Source organism: Vulpes lagopus, chromosome 22, assembly GCF_018345385.1.
Source record: "Vulpes lagopus strain Blue_001 chromosome 22, ASM1834538v1, whole genome shotgun sequence".
Lineage (NCBI taxonomy): Eukaryota > Metazoa > Chordata > Mammalia > Carnivora > Canidae > Vulpes > Vulpes lagopus.
The window spans coordinates 11892839-11912085 of record NC_054845.1 but is presented as its reverse complement, the minus strand read 5'-3'; the positions used below and the strand labels follow the sequence as shown (position 1 = coordinate 11912085).

The 19247-nt window shown below is 36.9% G+C and overlaps 1 protein-coding gene across 12 annotated transcripts in view; it reads right to left on the bottom strand.

Annotated features, from left to right (window-relative positions):
• The window catches only part of CARF (calcium responsive transcription factor), a 96294-nt gene that overhangs the window by 3621 nt on the left and 73426 nt on the right, over positions 1–19247 (bottom strand). For 3 of the 12 annotated variants that reach the window (XR_005985015.1, XR_005985016.1, XM_041737231.1), the window contains one exon: positions 18811–18857. The exons of 8 other annotated variants lie outside the window; for them this stretch is intronic. Coding sequence is in view for 2 of the 4 variants with exons in the window: in XM_041737231.1 (XP_041593165.1) it covers positions 18840–18857 (18 nt within the window). In the remaining 2 variants the exon portion in view is untranslated. Of the gene's footprint in view, positions 1–18810; positions 18858–19247 lie in introns of those variants that run through there. One more of the 12 variants, XM_041737235.1, reaches the window with a different exon arrangement.

The window sequence follows — 19247 nt, the reverse complement described above, 5'->3', positions numbered from 1 at the left end:
ATTAATCTAGTAGCATTTTTAGGAACTGCATCTGGCATTGGTTTTCAGTTTTTTGGATAATTCATTTGATTTGTATATTCATTAGATTTACTGGCTTTTATTTTTTTCTATTTGAGTAATAAAGTAAATTAATAATTATCAGCTTATTTGGAATTAAGATTATGAGATGTAGCATGTCAGAGGTAAAGACCCATGACTTACAGGGCTTTCATTTTTCATATTACAACAAACCTTTAATAGTAATCAAAAAGGGGGCAGCCCCAGTGGCTCAGCAGTTTAGCACCACCTTCGGCCCAGGGCATTAACCTGGAGTCTCAGGATGGAGTCCCACGGCAGGCTCCCCTGCATGGAGCCTGCTTCTCCCTCTGCCTGTGTCTCTTCTTCTCTCTCTCTCTCTCTCTGTCTCTCATGAATAAATAAATAAAATCTTTTTTTTTTAAGTAATCAAAAAGGTAACCCTTAAAAAAAATCTGAAATCAGGTAGTTCCTACTTAAATTGACACTGACACATATTAAAGGCAGTCAACAATGATTAAAACATGAAATGCTTCACAGTTTCTTGAAGACATTTCTGAAAAAAGTTACATATTTCACTTTTCCTATTTTATTATAATGGATTTAATTAAGGAAAAGATCTTTGTTTACTGAGCATTACATTCTCATACTTTTTTCCTGCCAAAAGGATCACTTGTTTTTGTTTATCACATGATTCATCATGGTGAAACACATTAGATCAAGAAGATTATGGTTTCCAGCTGTGGATAAGTAAATGGAAAATAGTGCCCTAAAGAAGTAAGTATAAATGAAACAAAAGCTTGTTTCAGTACAAATTAAGAGGGAGAATAGAAAATTAAAGAAAAATTTTCAATTTAGTTTTTAGGTTTCCAGGTGAGAAACCAAGGACCTCTGTAAAGAATATACCCTCGGCTGAATAATTTTACAAATAGAATGTCATACAAAAGCCTACTTTCCTAATTATATCTTCTTACTGCTTGCAGTTATCCACTCAGTTTCATTAAAGGTTTTTTGATGTTTTATTTGATATTTTATTACAAAAAAAGATAACCACTTAGGGTGGTGTAGGATGGGCAGTTCTTATTTAATGGTTATAAAGTTAAAATTAGAGATGATAAAAAGTTCTAGAGATGGATAGTGGTGATGGTTGCACAACAGTGTGAATGTACTGAATGGTAAGGAACTGTACATTTAAAGCCAAAATGTTAAACTTTACCTTATGTAGAGTTTATCATTAAAGAGAGGGAGAAGTGCAGTTAGTTATTCCACTTGACTGGGATATAGAAAAAAAAAGGCAAGAAATTCTAAAAGCCAAATTAGACATTTTATGTATTTTATGCATTATAAATTTTATTTCTCATCAGTCAGTTTTAATAGCTGTTAAAAATAATAGAGGTTGTACAAGTGATTATAAATTCCAGAGACCTGAGTGGCCAGTAACTGACCAGCTGAGACAGCATAAGATTATTTAAAGATAGCAATTTCCTTTCCTTCTTAGATTCCTGATCCATCCTTTACAGATTTTGCTTTAAGGTGATGTCTTGGGATCCCTGGGTGGTTCAGCAGTTTAGCACCTGCCTTCCGCCCAGGGCGTGATCCTGGAGTCCTGGGATTGAGTCCCACATAGGGCTCCCTGCATGGAGCCTGCTTCTCCCTCTGCCTATGTCTCTGCCTCTGTGTGTGTGTGTGTGTGTGTGTGTGTGTGTCATGAATAAATAAATAAAATCTTAAATAAAGTGATGTCTTGATAATTTCCAACCTTGCCAAGTTCCTAGGCTCTGCTCCTGGGAATCCTATCGTCCTTCTGTCTCTCTGCTCCTATTTTTAACTACCTGTGTTAAGAGGTAGGGGGTGGGAGGACAGTTTACACTAATATAGCACAGATATAAAATGCAGTGGATTAAATAAGACACGAATTTTAAAACTTTCTAACAGTCTTAAGGTAGGAAAACTGTCCAGATAATAGGGCAACTCCATTCCACAGTGAGACTCAAGGACCCTAATTTTCCCTTTCTCATTTCTCTTCCAACCTTGTCCTTATTAACCAGCATATAGGAAGGAAGAGAAAGTGGAAATAAAGGACCAGTTCCTTTTGGGTACCATAGAAGTTGCATTCCTCATATTCCATGAGCAAGACTTAGTCAACACCTACATCCAGCTAGAAAGGATATTGGAAATACTATTTCACAGTAGGAACCCATGTACCTAGCTAATACTATGAAGATGGATTTGGGGAGAACAATTTGCAGTTTGCCCCACTACCCTATTCCCAACATCAGGATAACTGAACGTGGTTTGTTTGATTCTCTTAAAATATTACTATCTCCAGAGTCTAAAAACTATTAAGTTGCATCTATCACAATGTTATTCTGAAAGGTTCCCATGGTCTTTTTATTCTACCAATCTTTTTTTTTTTTTTAGATTATTTATTTATTTATTTGAAAGTCAAGGCAGGAGACAGTATAGTCAGGGAGTGGGGAAGGGAGAGGGGCAGAATGAGAGTGAAGAAGCAGGCTCTCTGCTCAGCACCTGAAACCTGACTGGGGGCTGGATCCCAGCACCCTGGGATCATGACCAGAGCCAAAGGCAGACGCTTAACCAACTGAGCCACCTAGGTGCCCCTATTCTATAATTCTCATGTAACAAACCATCTTAAAACTTACTGGTGCCCCTCAAAGGCATTATGTTCAGTGAAATAAGAAAGAAAAAGATAAACACTGTATGATCTAATATGTGGAATAGAAAAAAAATATATTTTTAAATAGATAAAAACCAAGCTCATAGATACAGAGGACAGATTGGTGGTTGCCAGAGACAAGGGTTGAGGGGTGGGAAAAAATGGATGAACTGTTATTTTTTGTTTAAATAAATTAAAAAATAAATATTTAGAAATTCATCAGGTATCTTTAAATTTGAGTAAAATTTCTCTTCCTCTTAGCCAGTTTTGTGTCATTATTTGTAAATATGCATGATCCAAAGACAACCATGACAACTCAGTGTGCAATTTCCTCCCATTTTTCTAAATTTATCCAATGATGCAAGTATATATAATAAAATTAAGCTATGCATTAAAAAAAACTTAGTAAGATTTAGTGGCATAAAACAACCACTTTATTGTGCTCACAGATTCTGTGAACCTGGGATTTGGGCAGAGCAAAGAAGAGATAACTAGTCTTTGCTCTACCATGGCTGGGCTTCAGCTGGAAAACTCAAAAGCTGAGAATGACTCCATGGCGGAGAGCTGAAATAATCTGGAGACATCTTCAGTTACATGGCTGGTGCTGGATGCTGCTTGTAACTTTAGCTGGACTGTCGCCATAAAACAACCTGTTAAATGTGGCCTGTCTGCATAGGCCAGTTTAGATTTCCCCACAGTAAGTTCTTAAAAAAGTAACAAAGTACTAGTCATAAGGGAAAAAATTGGTAACTTTAACTACATTAAAATTTTAAAAGCCTGTTACTCAAAAGCACCATAGTAGAGAGAGCAAAAAGACACCCTGGAATGGGAAAATATATTTGCAATACATATTTTTAATACAAGACTCCTTGTGGAATATACATAGAATTCCAATAAAAAGGTAATAGAAACTAAGTTTTTAAATGAGCAAAATATTTGGATTGGCCATTCATAGGAAGGGAAATACAAATGGTGAACAAATTTTGAAAAGGTACTCAAACTCAGTTGACTTAAGGAAATGCATATTAAAACCATAATTAAAAATACTAAATATTTATCAGTTTTGAAAAACTAGTAAGTCTGACAATAAAAGTACTGTTAAAGATATGAAACTGTAATCATCATATGCTGTTAGTTATAGCATAAACATGTATAATCAGTTTGGCACTATCTGGAAAGCTAAAGATATGTATATCCAAATGACCCAATTACTTTGTATATAGCTGGAGAAAATGTGTGCATGTGCAGCAGAAGATACGTATGACATGTATCATTTAAACATCAATTTATATAGAAAACAAACTGATGGCTACAAGAGGGGAGGAGAAGTGGGGGGGGTATTAAGCAGGTGGTGGAGATTAAGGAGTGCACTTGTGGTGATGAGCAAAAGGTGATGATGTATGGAAGGGCTGAATCACTGTATTGTAAACCTGAAACTAATATAATGCTGTATGATAACTAACTGTAATTAAAATAAAAACAAAAAAACCATTATTCATTTCACCAATTTAACCAACTAAAGGAGAGAAACTATATAATTATCTCAAAAGATATGGTATGTGACAAAAGTCAACATCCACTTATAATAGATACTCTTGGAAAACTAGAAAAGATCTGAAATCTAAAGAGTTCCAAATGTGTATGAATTACAGAATGTAATGCTTACTTTCTAATTTAAATATCCTTTGAACTATCTGGTTTACAAAAATCTAAGAAGTGGTTCAGTGCTAATGTTCCTTAAAGATTGTCCCTAACGGTGTCTGGCTGGCTTACTAGGTAGAGCATGGAACTCTTGATTTGGGGGTTGTGAATTTGAGCCCCATGTTGGGCATAGAACTTACATTAAAAAAAAGAAAAATTAAAGACTGTCCTTCTATTTATTAAATCTTTATAATATCTTTTTAATTAAATATTTTATTGTAAGATATTTCAAAGATCAAGGTGGGTTGCAAATAAAATTAAAGTGTTAATACTACTTTGGAAAAAAATTAGTTCTCCCATTAATATATTAATGCATATCCTACAGTCCCTTATCTTTTATAGACTCTAGGTTGACAGGAAGTATCCTCTTCCATGTGGTGAATTTTGATAGTTCATTAATTGTTTAATTTAGAGTTAAATCTGATTATAATGCAGACTTTGGATTAAAAAAAGTTTTGGGTTTAGATCTTTGATTCTTGGCTTCCTAGCTATATATGATCTTTGGCAAGGTACTTAATCCACCTGTTTGTTTTTCTTCCATAAAACTGGGATAATAATACCCTATTCCAGGTATGAAGATTAACTGATAAATATAAAGCATCTGACACTCAATAAATGTTATCTATTATCATATTTTGGAACCAGGTAAAGTAAATATAGGTTAAATTGTTGCTGAGTAAACTTGGGGGAGCCCACCCCCTGTGGCCTCAACCCAGCCCATCCCAAAGATGTTGCTGAAGGTTCCTGTTCTAATCACAAGAAATTCAAGGACAGACACAGCACAGCAAAGAAGCAACACACGCAGGAAAGTTTATTAAAGTAAAAGTATACTCTTGAGGTGTAAGAGCAGGTGAGCTTGAGAGAGAGGAAGAGTGAGAGAGAGAGAGAACAAACCCACAAATGAAAGAGGAGAGGATAAATAACCAACACCAAGGAAATACAAATAATTATAAGAGAATATTATGAAAAAGTATATGCCAACAAATTGGACAACCAAGAAGAAATGGATAAATTCCTAAAACTCATAACTTCCCAAAATCCAATCAGGAAGAAATAGAAAATTTGAACACGCTATTGGACAGCAATGAAACTGAATCAGTAATCAAAAAAACTCCCCCAAAACAAAAGTCCAGGATCAGATGGCATCACAAGTGAATTCTACCAAACATTTAAAGAAGAGTTAATATCTGTTCTTCTCAAACAATTGCAAAAAATAGAAGAGGAAAGAAAACTTCCTAACTCTTTCTATGAGGGAGTATCAGCCTGATACCAAAACCAGATAAAGACACCACACATACACAAGAACTACAGGGGAATAAATATCTCAGATGAACAATGATACAATTATCCTCAAAAACTAGCAGACTGAATCCAACAAAACATTTTAAAAAATCATTCACCATGTGAATACAATGATCAACAGTGGTTCAATATTCCCAAATAAATCAGTGAGATATAGTACATCAATAAGAAGAAAGACAAAAACTGTAAGATCACTTCAATAAATGCAAAGTACAACATCCATTCATGATAAAAACCCTCGACAAGGTAGGTTTAGAAGGATATACTTCAACATAATAAAGGCCGTATATGAAAAACCCACAGTTAACGTCAAACTCAATGGGGAAAAACTGAGAACTTTTTTCCTATGGCTAGGAACAAGACAAAGAAGTCCACTCTCATCATTTTATTTAACACAGTATTGGAAGTCCTAGCCACAGCCATCAGACAACAGAAATAAAAGGCACCCAAATCAGTAAGGAAAAAGTAAAACATTCGCTATTTGCAGACACTATATGTAGAAAACCCAAAAGGCTCTCCCACAAGTACTAGAACTGATAAATGAATTCAATAAGATTGCAAGATACAAAATCAATGTATAGAAATCTGTTGCATTTCTATACATCAATAATGAAGAAGTAGAAAGAGAAATTAAGAAAACAACCCATTTACAATTATTTACCAAAAATAATAAGATACCTAGGAATAAACCTAACCAAAGAGGTGAAAGGCATACACTCTGAAAACTCTAAAACACTGATGAAAGAAACTGAAGATATCACAGAGAATTGAGAGACAATCCATGCTCACTGAAGAACAAACATTGTTAAAATGTCATTACTATCCAAAGCAATCTACAGATCTAATGCAATCCTTATCAAAATACCAACAGCATTTTTCACAGAACTAGAATGAACAATCCTAAAATTTGTATGGAACCACAAAAGACTGAATAGCCTAAGTAATCTTGAAAAAGAGAAGCAAAGGTGGAGGCATCAGAATTCATGTCACTAATTCCCTATTATTTAGTGTCCTCAGCTATAAAATAAGACTACTTACACTTGATTCTAACACAAAAATTTTGTGAAGTTAAGCAATATGTGAAAAGACTTAGAAATAAAGTGAATAACAAATCCTACCTATAGGGAAATATAAAAAGCAAATGAGGTATTGTATATATAATGGGTTTTTCTACAACTATACAATTCCCAAGGTATTATTATTATTATTATTATAAAGCATTAATCCAATACAACAGTATCTCAAGGGAAGATTAATGTAGGAAGTCAGAGTCTAGGGTTGATTTTTATAATGCATGCAGTAGTCAATTTTATAATGTATGTAGTAATATATTTAATAGTAAATAGGGGGGAGGGGCCAAAAAATAGTAAATATATTATGGGGTTCCTGGCTGGCTCTGCCCATGGGGCATGTGACTCTTGATCTCAGGGTCATAAATTCAAATCCCACTGTGGGCATGGAGCCTACTTTAAAAAAAGAAAATAGGGGCAGCCTAGGTGGCTCAGTGGTTTAGCGCTGCCTTCAGCCCAGGGTGTGATCCTGGAGACCGGGGATCAAGTCCCATGTCGGGCTTCCTGCATGGAGCCTGCTTCTCCCTCTGCCTCTCTGCCTCTCTGTGTGTGTGTGTGTGCCTCTCTCGTCAATAAACAAAGTCTTTAAAAAAAATGTATTACTATATAAATCTAGTGAATGCTGATGCAGTATTTCACAAAATGGCATCTTCACTTGCTTTGTATCTATGAAATTTTAACTACTTGGCTCATCTGTGGCAATCTGAATTATTTTGCTCCTTCTTTTCAGTTTAACATTCTAGTTTTTAAGTATAAATGTTTCTCAGTGTACCCTAACCCAGACTTGAGTAGAGAAAAAAAGAAAGAATACCTTCCCACTAAACTGTTTTTACCAAATAGCTGGCCCTCATAAAATTCCTTACTCATCATTACCATCATTAAACAAATGAGTCTATGCTGCTCACCCTAATGTAAAGTACAAGGAGTTGATTTTGTGAGGTCACTTGATCACAAATCAACATCTCTTGTGACCTTCAATTTGGGAATTAATCACTTTATGTCTTACTGTACAGCATATGTCTTTGAATAGTCTTCTATAATGCAGTTGTCTTTGAATTTGAGATGCTTAGGAAGACTGCTAATATAACCCCTTTGGACTTTTTAACATGAATTTTCTTAACATGTGCATCACAAAACATTCCAGTTGGACCATTAGAAACATACTCCCAAAATTTGGTGAACATTTTTAGTAATTTCTGTATGATTTAGTAAGAGTAGAGTACTAATTTAAATTGATCAACACAAGGGAAGTGTATTTTGTGTTGGGGATCCAGATTTATGCTTAATGCAAATTTTCCACTGTCATGACTAGATTTTCACCGTCTTCTGCTTAATTTTCAATCTTCATATCAGAATACATTATTTTATAATCTTAGGTACCCACTAAGTCATTTGGTACTTACATGTGACTTCAGTGTTGGCTATTTATTAAATGCCCTTTACAAAAAAATGTATTTATTAATTGCATTTTTTAGGTTTTTGATTCAGATAGGTAATTCTTTCCTTTCCAGATTAACCCAGTAAAATTATTTAGCTACTATGAATCTCAGTGTCTTCATCCAAAAAATGGAGATAATAATACCTTTCTCATAACATATCAAACCCCTAATTCCTCACAACTCATCCATTTCTTGTAAGGGTAAATATGAAAAATGAAAATTCATTTCATTGTGTTGGGACAATTGGTTAACTAAAAAAAAAAAAAAAACATTTAAACTTTACTTGTACTCTGTGCTGGAATAAATTCAATATGTGAGGGAAAAAAGACTTAAAATCTGCAAGAAATTTTTTTTTGCAAGAAATTTTAGATAAATATTTACTTGCTGTCTAAAGGAGAAGGACTAAGCATAGGACTAATTATTTTAATTACCAAATTAAAGGGCAAACCAGAAAGAGGGAACAAGAACTATTTATAGACAGAATTAATACATTTAATATATAAAACATGTTATGTTTCACACCACAGCCTTGGAAAAAATGAGAAAGAACTGATATATGGACACAGTAAGAAATTGGAGACAAAAGTAGGCACCTACGGGCAGCCCCGGTGGCTCAGTGGTTTAGCGCTGCCTTTGGCCCAGGGTGTGATCCTGGAGACCCGGGATTGAGTCCCACATCGGGCTCCCTGCATGGAGCCTGCTTCTCTCTGCCTGTGTCTCTGCCTCTCTCTCTCTCTCACTGTCTCTCATGAATAAATAAAATATTAAAAAAAAAAATAGGCACCTACAATAAAAACAAACTATACAAGACACTTCTGTATAATAAAGAAGTTAACTCACCTTTGTCTGATTCCTGGGAGTGAACTCAGTTCCTAGAATTTCCCAAGTAAAAGGAATGTCTCTGTTATTCATGAGCTCTTTGGATCATATCTGGGTTTATACAAATGAGGTTACTCATGGTGGACCCTAGGTAGCTTCTAGATCAGGGCTGGTCATGCCTGATAGACCAACCATGTGATTAGAAACTTGGGGCTTTGAGCCTCATGATATCAGCCCGACCTTCTGACCTCTGAGAAAAGGAGAATGAGTTCTGTGATGACAGGCCAATGATTTAATCAATTTTGTCTATGTAATGAGACTCCAATAGGAGCTCTACTCATGAAGCTCAGTAGTGCTTCCTAGTAGGTGAGCACATTAATATGATGGGAGGGTGAACTGCCCTGATTTCATGAGGAAAAGGTATGGGAACTTCTGCATTTAGGACTCCCAGGTCTTGCCTTGAATGTCTCTTATTAGCCTGTTTTTGACTTGTACACTTTCTAATAAACTTAAATTTTTAACAACAGTTCTGAATCATTCCAGCAAATTATCAAACCTTCAAGGGTCATGGGATTGTCCCAGATTTGTAGGCAGCTGGTCATGCAGGTGGCCTGGGCTCCCCATTTTTAACCGGTGTCTAAAGTAGGGGCAGTTGTTGGGAGACCATGCCTTTAAACTTGTATGGTCTGTACTAACTTTGGGTGGTTAATGCCAGAATTGAATTGCAGTATACTAGCTGGTGTCAGAATAAACATTAATTACATAAGATATATTAAGAGATGCATGAAAGAATGGTTGCCAAAATATTAATGGACTGATTTCAGGTGATTTTTAGCATTTTAAAAACATCTTTCATATCTTTTTTTTTAAATTTTATTTATTTATTCATGACAGACACAGTGAGAGGCAGAGATACAGACAGATGGAGAAGCAGGCTGCTCGCAGGGAACCCAAGTGGGTCTCGATGTGGGACTCGATTCCCACACCAGGATCACACCCTGAGCTGAACGCAGATGCTCAACCACTGGGCCACCCAGGCATCCCCATCTTTCATATCTTAATCAAATTTTTTTTATTATGATCAGGGGTTGTATATATGATGAGGGAAAAGAAGCTTCTTACATTGTAGGGGGAAAAGTAAGCTCTTTTAGACATTCTATTAGGTGAAGAAACTAAGATCTGAATAGTAGGTATTATATTATCCGTTTACATTTATATGTGTGTATGTGCGTGTGTGTGTGTGTGTGTGTGTATTTATATTTCACATTTAAAGAATATGGAGATATATGGGGCAGCCCCAGTGGCTCAGCGGTTTAGCGCCGCCTGTAGTCCGGAGTGTGATCCTGGAGACCCGGGATCGAGTCCCACGTCGGGCTCCCTGCATGGAGCCTGCTTCTCCCTATGCCTGTGTCTCTGCCTCTCTCTCTCTGTGTCTCTATGAATAAATAAATTTTAAAAAAAAGAATATGGAGATATGTACATATTACTAGAATAAGAATAGGAATACTACACTCTAAACTGCTGTTGATAATGGTTATCAATAAGGAAGTATGTCAGGGAGGAAGCAATTTCCTATGTATATTCCCATATTTGAATCTTTTACAACTAGATATCTACTCAAGTAATAAAAGAAATACAATTATCCCATAAACATGTATTTTATAAAATAAAGGACTGCAGGGAGAAAGATAGGATTTACGAACATTACATAACACAGGATTCACACTTCCACTGATTTACACCCTATCCTAAGGGAGTTAACTTTCCCCATCTCTTTTCTACTGCTTTTCCCTAAATGTTTTTCATTGATTTTAATAAATCAAATAATTCAAAGATTTTTTAAAAATAAAAGTATTTAAAAATGAAAAATAAAGGTTTTTTAACATTTTTAAGAAATACAAGGCCAACAGAAATTGATTTCTTTAAAAAACTGAATTGCAATATAAAAATGGATTAGTGTCCATTTTCACATTAAAAATTGTATTTCAGAGCCCTGGGTGGCTCAGCGGTTTAGCGCCTGCCTTTGGCCCAGGGCATGAGCCTGGAGACCAGGATCGAGTCCCGCATCGGGGTCCCTGCTTGGAGCCTGCTTCTCCTTCTGCCTGTGTCTCTGCCTCTCTCTCTCTCTCTCTCTCTCTCTCCCTCTCTCTCTCTCTCTCTCTCTGTCTCTCATGAATAAATAAAATCTTTAAAAAAATAGTATTTCATATAAAAAAATACGAAGCACCTCACTAATAAAACATATTAATTTGAACAAAAGTAAGGTATTTCAAATTAGAAAAGTATTTTTTAAAGATTTTATTTATTAATTTAATAAAAGAGAGTACAAGCAGGGGGAGCGGTAGGCAGAGGGAGAGAGAGAGAAGCAAGCCCCCTGTTGAGAAGGGAACACAGTGCAGGGCTCAATCCCAAGACCCCAGGATCACGACCTGAGCCAAAGGCAGACGCTTAAACCACTGAGCCACCCAGTTACCCCTAGAAAAGTCTTGGAATTATATTTAATTCTCATGAGGATGTGATTAGATACACAATCAAAAAATACTTTAAGATAGATAAATATAACATTTATGGGAAAAAATTGATAATATTATCAAGAGTAAAAATGCTTATGCTGTTTGAGCAATTATTTTTTTTTAAGATTTTATTTGTTTATTCATGAGAGACACACAGAGAAAGGCAGAGAAAGGCAGAGATACAGGCAGAGGCAGAGGGAGAAGTAGGCTCCATGTAGGGAGCCCAGTGTGGGACTTGATCCCTGGTCTCCATGATCACTCTCTGGCTGAAAGCAGACGCCCAACTTCTGAGCCATCCAGGTATCCCAGTTTGAGCAATTATTTTATGTGTAGGAATCCAAACCAAAAACATAGTAGTCAGAGATGCAAAAAATGACTTTTATACCAAAAATATTTGGCATTAAAAATATATTTTTTAAAGATTTTATTTATTCACAAGAGACACAGAGAGAGAGAGAGGCAGAGACATAGGCAGAGGGAGAAGTAGGCTCCATGCAGGGGGCCTGATGTGGGACTCGATCCGGGGACTCTGGGATCATGCCCTGAGATGAAGGCAGACACTCAACCACTGAGCCACCCAGGCATCCCTGGCATTAAAAATATTGAAACTACGCAAGTGTTCAACAATCTGGGGATGAATAAAATAGATGTGAAAAACATATGCAATATTATATTATTAAAAACAATTTTAAAGAAACTTTCAATACAATGTAGTTCCTTTTTTAAAAAAAAAAAAGCAGGATTTATGACTCTATATGATCCAAAGTATGTTGATTCATTTATTTTTAAGATTCTATTTATTTATTCATGAGAGACACAGAGAGAGAGGCAGAGACATAGGCAGAGGGAGAAGCAGGCTCCATGCAGGGAGCCCTGAGACTCAATCTAGGACCCTGGGATCATGACCTGAGCCAAAGGCAGACGCTCAACCACTGAGCCACCCAGGCATCCCCAAATTATGTTTAAAGAGGAGAAATTACAAAAATCTTCTCTGATCCATGCCAGAAACTTTCCAAGACCCTCAACGGATGCCTGAAACTATGGATATTACTGAAGCCTACATATACTATGTTTTTTCCTATACATGCATACCTATGATAAATTTTAATCTATAGATTAGGCACAGTAAGAGATTAATAACAACTAGTAATTTTTTTTTTAACAACTAGTAATTTTTTAAAAAGATTTTATTGGGATCCCTGGGTGGCACAGCGGTTTGGCGCCTGCCTTTGGCCCAGGGCGCGATCCTGGAGACCCGGGATCGAATCCCACGTCGGGCTCCCGGTGCATGGAGCCTGCTTCTCACTCTGCTATGTCTCTGCCTCTCTCTCTCTCTCTGATGACTATCATAAATAAATAAAAATTAAAAAAAAAAAGATTTTATTTATTTATTCATGAGAGACACAGAGAGAGGCCAAGACATAGGCAGGGGGAGGAGAAGAAGGCTCCATGCAGGAGCTGATGCAGGACTCGATCCTGGAACTCCAGGACCACGTCCTGAGCCGAAGGCAGACAGACGCTCAACCACTGAGCCATCCAGATGTCCCAATAACAACTGGTAATAAAATAGAATGACTATAAAAACATCATTTGCATTCTGAAAATTACCTTGATCAAATAGGAACTGAACCAGTAAAACTTATGTATCAGAAAAAGGACTAAAAAAAAAAAATATTTCCTATCTATAAAATCTTTATCAGATCCATTTAGTGAACAAATTGTTTCACTCAATAGCTTTTTATTACTGTTCTGCATCCAGTTCCTGTTGACAAATACTCATGTCATGAGAAATATTACCAACATATTTATAGGGCCGATGTGGATAGTTTCCACAAGTCCTGGGCTCAGCACAGCCAACCTATTTCAGAGAACCACTGAATTCTATTATCCAACCTCAGTCTTCAGGTTGCAGAGGAAGAAATCGAGGGCCACAGAAATGAAGTGGTTCACCTAAGATAATTCACGTAAGTAACAGGCAGAGTTGGTCCTCTGCTTCTTATACTACTTCACAACAACTTTATACATCTCACAAACTATCTTAACAGCATCCATTGTTGAATTTTGCATTGCAGGTATTTCCTGTGAAAACACTTTTAGCCAAATGGTATAAACAAAAATGGAAGAATTAACTGGACATAAAATTGAAGAGTAGGTTCAGGAGAAATTATACAGCTAAAGATTGTAACTAAATGAAATTTATGATCATTTTAAACCTTCTCTTTCTCCTTTATACCTTTTAAAGTGGAAATGGGTAAAGCTCTAGCTTCTGCACTTGTTGCTACAGAGTTAAAATCTATGGAACTGTAAACTCTAGTGTAATTAAAAATTAAAACGATCTCAGTGTTTCCATGGAAATAAAAAGACTTCATGAATAAATAATGACTATTATGCAACTGACACAGAAGTCTGTTACTCTGAAAGCCACAAACTGTCTTATAGCTACTATAGGCTTGTTTTGTTTTGTTCTTTCCTGTATCTTTTGATGAAATTCTTCTTTTGTTTTTAAGATTTATTTATTTATTCATGAGAGACACACAGAGAGAGGCAGAGACACAGGCAGAGGGAGAAGCAGGCTCCATGCAGGGAGCCCAACGCAGGACTTGATCTCGGGTCTCCAGGATCACGCCCTGGGTGGAAGGCAGCACTAAACCACTAAGCCACCTGGCCTGTCCCGATGAAATTCTTGAAAACCCAAATACACCCATATTTTTTATTTATATAATTCTAGTATCAAAGCATTACAAGGTATTTTCAAATGTTAATCAAACCTGAAAAGAGAAGGATCTTCTTAACACAGCTAATATATTTACCAAATTCTAATCATCTTTTTAAAGGCAGAATTGAGGACAGCCCAGGTGGCTCAGTGGTTTAGCGCCGCCTTCAGCCCAGGGCATGATCCTGTAGACCCGGGATCAAGTCCCACGTTGAGCTCCCTGCCTGGAGCCTGCTTCTCTCTCTGCCTCTCTGTCTCTCTGTGTCTAATAAATAAATAAAATCTAAAAACAATAATAATAATAAAGGCAGAATTTATTACTGCTACCTAACCATATTTTAGGCAAAAGCAAAATAATTAAAGAAGTTTAATGTTTATTAAATAAAAAACTGAATAATGTATAAAAGGGATAAAAAATGATAGTTTAAGGTAGTTGGTTTAAAAAAAGACTAGAAAACAGGGGCGCCTGAGTGGTTCAGAGGGTTGAGTTTCTGCCTTCAGGTTGGGTCATGATCTTGGGGTACTGGGATTGAGCCAGGGAGCCTCTTTCTCCTTCCTCCTCTGCCTCTCCCTTCACTTGTGCTCTCTCTCAAATAAATAAAATCTTAAAAAAAAAAAAAGACTAGAAAGCAGAAAGATTTTTCTGAAATATTTTTACAATCAAGTCTACAAATCTGATCTGATATGCCTCAATTGTAGAGGAGCGATATATATATATATATATATACCTGGAATAGTAAGGAGCATTTAGACTGGAGTTACCACCTTATATTGTAATGTCTCTTGGACACCGCTATGATAATACACTGTATACACTGAATATGTATTTGTTAACTAAGAGACTGAAGAGATTGCTTTAATTAGCAACTAATCTAATCTGTGATACTTCCTGCCCCAACATTACCTCACAGGTTCAAAGTGGACTTAATTGACCAGTTTTAAGCATTCTTGGTGTTCCTTTTAACTTCTCTTTTTTTGTTTTTAAAGATTTTTAATTTATTTATGAGAGAGAGAGAGAGAGAGAGAGAGAGAGAGAGAGAGAGAGACATGGCAGAGGGAGAAGTAGGCTCCATGCAGGAAGCCTGATGTGTGAGTCCGAGATCACGCCCTGAGCCAAAGGCAGACACTCAACTGCTGAGCCACCCACAGGTCAGTCTTTTAACTTCTTAATCTAAATGTTGGAGGGCCTCAGGGCTAGATCCTGGGCATTCTTCTCTTCTTTATCTGCATTTTTCCCTCTCAGGTGATCTCTTTGTTCTCCAGTTTCTCATCATCATCCATGTTGATAATTCACAAAAATGTTTATCTACAATGCTGACCTCTGGACTTGTAACTCTAAGTGCCTACTTACCATTTCCATTTGGAAGTCAAAACCAACCAGGTTCAAAAAAGAGCTCTTGCTTTGTTTTTCTGAATCTATTCCTTCCCTCAGTTTTCGTCAACTCAGTAAAATTCACTAGTTCACATAGTTGATCTATTTTTTTTTTCAAATAAGTCTCAATTTTAATAAGATCCTCTACATACACATTTGCTACTAAAAATTGAAATAGCACATCAAGAAAATTACAATTTCTGAAAACCAGAAAAATCTACCTTATGCACACCCTCCCCTGATTATACTCTAACCAAACCACCCCAAGTTTTCTGTGTATTCCTTCTGCACAAGTTACTTGGCTTCCGATTTTTTGATGTTAGGTTTTATCTTAATGACTTTAGGCTTCTCAAACACTTAGGCACACTCAACCTAGTAGTGCTTCCTTAGGTCAAATTGAAAAGTGGACATAAACTGAAACCATTAGCTGGAGTCATTCCTTCCCTTCCTTCACACACATCCCCACAGGTCCTCCCCCAAAAGCTAACCAATCAGCAAGTTCTGATGATTCTATCTCCAAAATATATCCTGAATTTGTCCATTTCTCTTTGCCTCCTGTATCCCTATCACTCTAGATCCAAATCACCTAAGCTCTCACCTGTGCCATTCCAATAACCTCCTAACTGCTCCCTCCATTTCCATTCATGTCCCTCTATAACATATTCTACAACATATATACTCGGGTGTATCACTTCTCCACTAAAAATTCTCTAACGTTTTGTTTTACTCAGAATGAAATTGATACTACAATGACCAAGGACTCTAAGGCTTTCTGTACGTTTCTGACCTCATCTAATACACCACCTAATACACCATCTAATACGCCTACTTTCTCTCCTTTTTTTCCCAACTCAAGGCCTTTGCATTACTATTCCTCCTATCTGTGAAGCTCTTCCCTCTGCTTTTTGAATGATGGTTCCATTTGTCTATTAAAATGCTATTTCCCTAAAAATACCACCAAAATAACCTGTTGATAAGCAAAACTAAGTTTTTTGCCTATTGCAGTAAGGAGAATACTACCTTGACAGACCTTAGCAGTGTCTCTGAGGAGGTTGTTTATGAGGTTCTGGGGGGTCTAACTTCAGTTTTTCAATACAAGGGCCTCATTAGTATTGAGTAGTCGGCAAGCCTGATGGGGAAACCTCAAGTCAAGTAACCCATCAAAAAGTCCTCCTTCTCACATAAGTAGGACCATCTTAGTACTTTTGCCATGCTCAGCCATTGTCTGGGAGCAGCCTGTGAGAAGCACAGCTTCTGCACCAGCACCATGGTAGATCCAGAGCATAGCAGCTGGGATCCTTTGTCAATAACTCCATCTGCAGCAGGAGCTCTGAGGGACTCATTTTCATAGCTGCCGTGGCCTACCTCTTGTGCTAAACAGATTTATCTCTTCCCACAGATCAGAGTGCCAGACTTCTACAGTTCTTCTGGGCCCATTTTCCTGAGGGGAAACTTAGAAGGAACCTCTAACACTGTAGTTGATCTTTGGAGTTACAATTGTTATTAATCTTCTCCCACTTCCAGTAGTTATTCTAATTTCCCTCACTCTCAGCTATTAACTCACCAGGTCTTGGAGGCTCACTGCTGGTATTGATGTAGGAAAGATGCTAGTGTTCGGAACTGATGGCCAAGAAATAATTCTTGAGATGTCTTTGATACAAAAAGGTGGTTTTACTAATGCACAGGGAAGGACCCATGGGTAGGAAGAGCTGCACTGGGGTCATGAGAAGTGGTGATTATATACTTTCAAGTTGGGAGGGGGTTAAGGAGAGCGTAGGTCTCTAAGGAATTTTGGAAGCAAGGCTTTCAGGATCTTGAGGGGGAGTGGGGGCTAGCTATTGTTGGGAAAAGGTCATTTATTACTGTCTAATAAAACCTTAGCCATGAAACCTTTCAGATGTATTATTGGTGGGTCATATACTTGGGGAGATCACTGCCAACACATATTTTGGGGGTTAAAGGAAGTTTCCAAAGGGATTTTTATATGTTAAAGTAGACTTACAGGATTCTGGGGGTCAGGCTAACATTCCATTTTGCCCTTAGCAAAGTATTCACATTGAGACAGCTGAGATCCTAGAGAAAATGCCACTTGGCCTATATCAAGGACTTGTCAATGGGCTGTAAGTAGTAAGGAAACTTAATTTTTCTTTTGCCTTTGTTTCCCACATCAGTATGACTCAAATCTCAGTTTCTGAGGGGACTAAGCAATCGTATCGTTCTTATGGTGACACTGCTACATGCACCCATTCACAAGTATAGTGGAGCATGGAAATAACCAAAGGTGCCCAAATGAATCATCTGGGTTCCACAGTCCCTCTGCTCTATGTCCTCCTGCTGATCTGGGTTGATTACCCTCTCCAGTATGCCGATGCCTTTTCCCCTGTTGGTGCCTGGATACAAGGACTTCAAAGTGCCCAGACAGCAGCTTTATCTTATAGTATACAAACTTTTGTGTGTTCCCTCGCAAGAGTATGCTCCCTTTGGGGACCAGGACTTCCAACCCTACAGAGCCCAGAATTAAAAGGATGGGAAGCACAAAATCTCCCAGTGTGTCACTGGGGCTATTTCTGATTCTGTCCCTTGGTTATTGCATTCATGTATTCTTCCTGTCAGGAACACAGCACCATAGAGAGGTCTCTGATTTAAGGCATATATTACATCTTCAAGAATCAACATCCTTTCAGGATGTTGCCTCTAATGCTGAAGCTCTGCTTTAAGAAGGCCATTTCAGCATTCTACCAAAGTACCATCCTAAGTGCAACAATTTTTTAAAGAAACAGACCATACACATGGTTTTGCATACATATTCATCTCTCTCTGTAACTATACAGAGTATAGCCTTACTGGCTCCATTTAACCTAGGTGACCAACTTTTATTTCTCCCTAGACAAAAGTAGAAGATAGGAAATAAGAAATTGCTTAGTTGTTTTTCTAATGAGAATGTCTGTCATATTGTCTTTATAAATTTTAAGGAGACCTATGTATATAACAAAATCCATGGGCCTGGGTGGCTCAGTTGGCTAAGTGTCTGACTCTTTATTTTTAATTTTTAAAAAATTTTTTAAAAAGATTTTATTTATCCATAAATGAGGGGGGGGGGCAGAGACACAGGCAGAGGGAGAAGCAGGCTCCATGTAGGGAGCCTGTCGAGTGTCTGACTCTTGATCTCAGCTCAGATCTTGATCTCAGAGTCATGAGTTCAGGTCCTGTGTTGGCCTTCACACTGGGTATGGAGCCTGTATTAAAAAAAAAATCAAAAAGCATTTTCACATCTGTATCTATTTTTATTTTATTTTATTTTATTATTTTATTTTATCTTATCTTATATTTTATTTTATTTATTTATTTTATTATTTTTTAAGTAAGCTGAGTCCCAACTTAGGGCTTAAACTCACAACCTCGAGATCAAGAGTCACATGCTCTACTGACTAAGCCAATAAGGCACTCCAATCTACATCTATTTTTAAATATATAACAGCAAAATAAAACTGTTTAGTGACCAACTTCACTCATTTTTTTCTTTAGATTTTACCCAAGTATTCAAAATTATCCATCAATTAACTCAATTTGACCCTTGTCTAAGGTCTTTAAGTTAGCTAAGGAACTAGAAACTATGATTTTAGTTA